Here is a 6,028-nt window from a genome sequence, read left to right as displayed (position 1 = left end):
TAAGCTTCCTTAAAAGAGACTAAGTGTTTCAAACCTTGCCAAATCCTTTCTGAACCCGAGCCAACCAACCCGATCACATATAGAAGCGATAGACAAAGCAATAAGAAGCAGAAATGGGGAAAATAGAGCGGTAACTCATGAGACGACTGGCCGGGACATCACATTGAACTATTTGGTTGATAATTTGCTAGATTTTGTTGGTTCAGAGGCTTGTTTGAAAGGCAAAGTTGTGGTTGATCTTTGAGTTGATCTTTGGAGCGAGGTAAGTATCGTGGTTAACCTTGACTTGAGGGATTAAGACTTGTTTGGCTATTTGCTACTAGTTTAAATGTTGGGTACAACGTATATGTGGGGTGACAAGTACTTATGCGTTGTTGTTGGGTTAAAACATGTGGGTGGGACTTGTTTCTTGTAACTTATTATATTCTTTGATCATGATATCCATGCTTAGACTATTTAATTACTGAATTGATCGCTCTTTCCGCATTTATGCTCTATCTGTGATAATTGAGTATTGTTTATGAAGTTGAGGTTGGTACTGCGGAACCATTATTAACGTAAGGTTTGTCCTTGTTTATTCTATCTCCCTATTGTTATATGTTCGTTGTTATATAGTAAGGGAGAGTGTTAATGCACGAAGGGTAATACCGTGCGGTATTTGAGTGTTAATGCACGAAGAGTGATGCCTAGCCGTATTTGAGAGTTAATGCACGAAGGGTGATGTTGTGTCATATCTATTGTTTCATGATAAAATTGAGAGTAAAACCACAAAGGATAATGTCGTGCCGTTGTTATTGTTTTATAGTGAGGCAGAGATAAAAGCATGAAGGGTGATGTCGTGCAGTTTTATTCATTATGTTTATTTGTTTTACCGGTTGAAGTCTTATTGACTGTTCCTTGTTATCATTCCCTGTTGTAGTTACCATATTTTTTGCACCCTTCGCATGTCCCCTCCCAATAGTACATGTTTAGCCTTATTTGTTGTTATGTTGTACGTATATTTTTATCTGCACATGTTTATTTACGTGGGTGTCCTGTCATAGTCTCGTCACTACCTCGTCGAGGTTAGGCTCGACACCTGTGTAATTAGTGAGAAAAGAAAAAAAGAATACTAGTGAGGCATTGTATCAAGAAAATAAAAGAGACATAGAGATTAAGCTATTGGTGTAAAGCTACATCATCCATTCTGTACTAAAGAAATATCGATCACTGAAAGAGAACACCCTTGCAACCCAAAGGGACTGGACTAGGATTCACATTGAATCTGAACCAGTATAAAAGTTTTGGTGTCATCATTTCTTGCATTTTATTTCTGCATTTACTATTATCCTGTTCTTATTTCTAGTTGACTAATTGGTAAACTAGTCAACTACTTATAAAAAAAATTTAATAAGCAATTCACCCCCTTGTACTTTCATGTTCTTGATTTTATAGATTTGTGACCTCCTCCTTTCTCCCTTATTAAACTGTAGAAATATTTGAGTTGGAATCTCCTTCCTCTGCCCCTATATATATATCACACATTTTTAAAGCCCATCGGCTGAAATATTATTTATCTCCGGTTTAGAGATTAAATAATGTATTGTCTCTTTCTACACAAACATAACAATATAATATCATTATGTAGCTATCATTATAATATGCAATTGCAAGCTTGTATTATCCTTCTCTGGTGGCTCAATTCAGGTGGCTGATCTCTCCATAACAAATTCTTAGCTTAGATTTCCAAGAGAAGCTCTTAAAATCACACATATCATCCCGTATGATTACCTTGATCTTTTCCAGCTTCATTTTTGGCAAAATTTGACTCTTTAAACACTTCATTTAGTCCAAATAGGTGCTTATACTCTCAGGGTACGTACCTTAATTATGTCATTAAGATTTAAATTAGACCAAAATAATATTCAAAACTTGCAGGGCTTTACATCTTGTTTGGCAGTTGTGCTCGTCAAATTAATATTTCAATATTGAATTCTTTTCCGGGGACAATGGGTAGAATATATTCAAGTTAATATGTGCAATAAAAAAAATGAAATAAAAAACAAAATGTACCGGAAGTATTATTTCTTACAAGGATATTAAGGAACCCGATGGAAAGTGCATCGCTCCATTACAAAAGGCAGTTTCTTAGCAACTTTATACAGCATGATAAAATTAAATAAATAGATTTAGTTCTTTCAACAAAGGAGAATGAAGTCCTGTAGCTCCACGACCAGCAACAAATGCGGTCTAAACTTCAATAGAATCCACAAGCAAGGCAATAATGTGAGGTTTTAAGACTTTCTCCGGATGAGTGTATCCATCTAGATTGTGTATATATGTAACCTCAACAATACGCGCAAGATTGAGAATACGAGATAAAAACTCCGTAGAGACAGGAGTGGGACTAAGAAGTCCTTCATTAAGATCCTTCCAAGCTACTTCAGCCATTTCTTGAAATTTAGTCATTGCCTCTTCTGTTGATATGCCATAATCTCTCATGCAGCACTCAATTCCTGTTGCAATTTGTCCCCTACTTTTCTCAACCTGGAAAGGTAGATATATAGATTAGGAGTTAGCTTTTATATTGTCCCAATACTTTATTTGTCCAAATTACATATAATTATATAAGTTTGTGAGATACAACTCATACTTCATATGTGGCTGTGTCATCAATGACTCGGCATATTATCACACTAGCTTCAAGAATTTTAGGATTCTTTGACAACCACTCGAAATCCTGCTCCGTAACAGACTTCATGCCCAAATACGATGTTGTCGCGAGGTAGTAATATGTAGTAGTTGCTAGTGCATTGCTTAGGTATTCGGAAACAGGTGGCTTATATCCTTCAATAAACCATGTTGACTCGACATTATAATTTCTTACTACTTCTTTCATCTGTAAATACAAAATATATATGTATAAGTGTTAGATAATTTTGATTGAATGTATCATGTTTAAGATCACCAAAAGACATACAGAAGGTAAAACAAAGCGAGAAATGAAATTAGGAAAAAAAATATTTCAATAGTTAAGTTGTTCAAACATACTCTTTCTATTGCATGGCAGACAATATGAGATCTTCCAGCACTAGATAATTCCTTTTCATAATCCTTGTAAAGATCTAGAATAGCTTTATAACTGATTTTCATGTAATCAGGAAGGCGATCAATTTCGTTGATATCCCATCTGCAGGATGAAAAATTAAGGTAAACTCATGCATTTTGAAAGAGCATGAGTAGAAGTTCATCTTAATCTTTCCACGATGACATTTACTATTAAGGAATATCTGAATAAGTGAATTGATGAAGTTAATACCTTTGTATGGCATCTGTGTATGCCTCAAGTTCTTTAACTGTACCATAAGCATCAAAGGTGTCATCCACAATCGAAATCATTGATATGGTCTTAACAAGCATGACGCGAGCTTGAGAGTATTGAGGCTCAAAATAAACTCCTAATGCCCAAAAGTAGCATTCAACTACTCGATCTCTAGCATATGGAAGTGTTGTTACGAAATCCAAATCTTTCCACCACCTGCAGCATAACAAATCAACATCAATACTTGATATATGGTCAATCAAAAAGGATTCATCGTTTTAATTTATCGCACCTTGATACTTCAGCAAGTTCTTGTTTGTGCAACATCTGGAGCAAATTGAAATCCAATTTGGCAAATCGAAGTAACACATCATTTTTTGATTGTTCCTTCTCATAGATTGATGAGATGAAGAATCGGGTCTCAACTCTAGGTACGCCCTTGTGTAAACATTGCTCAAGGGCATGTGTCACTTGCTCCCTTAGTGGAGATTTCAAATGAGGAGCTACAAATTCAAGATGGATAGTGGAGAAAGCAAGTGCGTTTTCTAAGATATCGTCAGCATGAGTCCTCACATGTGAAGCTTCATACAAGTTCAATAATCCTAAGACATCGTTAGAAAGACACTCTTTGAATTTGCCATTTTCATCTTGGAATTTGCTGAAAATTTCTGGTATTTCAAGAAAGAAAACTCAAGATTAACGTATATTTCCTATAAATTGATAATAATTTTAACAACATTAAGGTGTGCTTTTTGATGAACTTACCAGGAGAGATGTTGAAACCATGTTGCCTAAGCAATCGAAATTGAAGTGCAGAAGTGCTCAAATCATCGCAGTTTGAGGTTTGGTTGTAAATTTGCTCCAAAATCTCATCAATTTCTTTCTCAAAGTGGTATGATATGCCAAGGCGTTCAATAATGTCAATCAAATTCAACGTATCAGCCAACTTCCTTCCAGTTGCTAATAGCATACTCCTCGTTTGTTCCTTCAACGCTTCAATCTCTTTAGCGTACTTTTCTGCAGCCTATTTATAATGTGTTTTCACAAAAGAAAACTGAAATTAGCAAAACCAATGTTGTTTAAAAAACATAAAGAAGATACTATAAATAAAAAATACTGATAAATTACCTGATTTTCAATGGAGAATGAAAGGAACTGATCACCCCATAGACTGGGGGAGAAGTCGGCCACAGGGCGAACAATCTCTTCTTCATAGTTTCCAACTGCTGCTGAGGCCATTGCTATAGAATTTATACTCTTAGTACCTGCCACAAATGATCGGAGAATTTTTTGGTTCTTAATTCTCCGATTGAGGAAGAAAGAAAGTAGACTGATGAGTGAGATGACCCAAATGGAAGAGAAGGCATAAGTATTTATAGTGTTTTTTTATTTCTTCATTTCAGTTGCCTTGCTTGACTATATATCATTTAGTCTACTGATACAATATTTCTTCCTTGGCGTCTTTTCATTTCTTTCTTGGCGTCTCAATTGATCCACTATAATAGGAGCAGTATTTCTTCCATAAAAAAAATTGTGTTGTGGGACATCATACAAACTACTCTTTATTATAAATGTCTAGCCGCCTTAGTTAAGACTCTTTCTTAGGGATCCAACTAGAGCTGTTCATAATTTTGGTAAATATCGAATTACTGTATCGAAATCGAAAATTTTGATATTTGGTATTTGCTATTCGATATTTTGGTATTAGGTATGGTATTTTGTTTAATTTTTAAAAATAATTGGTATTTGGTATTTTAAAATGAAATACCGAAATACCGATACCGTATTGAAATAGATATTATATTGCACAATACACATATTATTAATTATAACATTAATATAAAAAAACTAAAATTTTACTTTTCTTTATACTCTTAGTTCATCAATTAACTCTAAGCAAGTAACAAGACATTTTTAATGTTCAAACTTATTCTTTTATGTACAGTTTTCTCTCTCTAGGTTGATATTTGCTGATTTTGGACAAAACTTTTATCAATAAACTTTTTTTGTTTTGTACTTTTGAGTACTTTAATTAAGAATATTGATTCTATGCACTAGTTAATATTCAAATCGAATAAACCGAAGTTACCGAACCGAAACCGAAAGGAGGAAAACTGAATCATACAGAATTTAATTAGGTATGGTATTGGTATAGCATTTTAAGAAACCGAATACCGAAAATACCGAATCGAAATATCTAATTATCGTACCGTACCGACCGACGAACACCCTTAGATCCAACTCCCCTCCATTTCCTAATCTCTCCCTTCTCTAAGTTCATACTTGGATTGGAGACACTTGTCGTGATTAAAAATTAATGGATGAGATTTAATTGATCACCAAAATAAAGCCCTAACCATGATTTACGAATTTAATCCCTTCTAGCTACACATTATCTAAGATTCTTTCTCTCTTTATTGTTGTAGTTTTCTTTCTGCGAGTCAATTTTTTCCTACTCCTACACAAAATCTTCTAACATTCACATTAAAAATGAGAAATATTAGAAGTAAATTCCAGCCTTTAAAAATAATAGTTAAAGAACGGCACAAAAGTCCTTGTGGTATTGTATAAAAGCTTATTTCTCTTATACATGATACGGATTGGTAGAGGAAATTCTTACCATGGTATTCTTCAGAATTGTCTCAGCTATTATCTCATGAAAGTCTATCTCCTAGAAGTAGTGATATTTTTTCTTTGACGATTTTTTGTCCTTAGTTTTATAAGTAA

General features: G+C 34.2%; 1 protein-coding gene across 1 annotated transcript; it reads right to left on the bottom strand.

Annotated features, from left to right (window-relative positions):
* Window positions 1-2,035: 2,035 nt before the first annotated feature.
* On the bottom strand, window positions 2,036-4,660 carry LOC104214818 (5-epi-aristolochene synthase-like). The gene is made up of 7 exons (XM_009764538.2): window positions 4,430-4,660; window positions 4,067-4,325; window positions 3,594-3,969; window positions 3,299-3,517; window positions 3,031-3,169; window positions 2,633-2,878; window positions 2,036-2,526 (listed from the first exon to the last, which is right to left on the bottom strand). The coding sequence occupies exons 1-7, from the start codon at window positions 4,538-4,540 to the stop codon at window positions 2,230-2,232; spliced, it is 1,647 nt and encodes a 548-aa protein (XP_009762840.1). The 5' UTR covers window positions 4,541-4,660; the 3' UTR covers window positions 2,036-2,229.
* Between the last annotated feature and the right edge of the window lie 1,368 nt (window positions 4,661-6,028).

Source organism: Nicotiana sylvestris, chromosome 5 (genome assembly GCF_000393655.2).
Source record: "Nicotiana sylvestris chromosome 5, ASM39365v2, whole genome shotgun sequence".
Taxonomy (NCBI): domain Eukaryota; kingdom Viridiplantae; phylum Streptophyta; class Magnoliopsida; order Solanales; family Solanaceae; genus Nicotiana; species Nicotiana sylvestris.
The sequence above is the reverse complement of the archived record's forward strand: the minus strand, read 5'-3'. Positions and strand labels throughout refer to the sequence as shown.

Bases quoted from the DNA above. Each gene is read 5' to 3' on its own strand.
- LOC104214818 (XM_009764538.2), bottom strand. From the start codon at position 4,540: ATGGCCTCAGCAGCAGTTGGAAACTATGAAGAAGAGATTGTTCGCCCT. The intron at 3,970-4,066 runs GTAAGTTCATCA...TTGAAATACCAG, and splicing joins TGGTTTCAACATCTCTCCTG to AAATTTTCAGCAAATTCCAA. The intron at 3,170-3,298 runs GTATTAACTTCA...TTCATCCTGCAG, and splicing joins TACACAGATGCCATACAAAG to ATGGGATATCAACGAAATTG.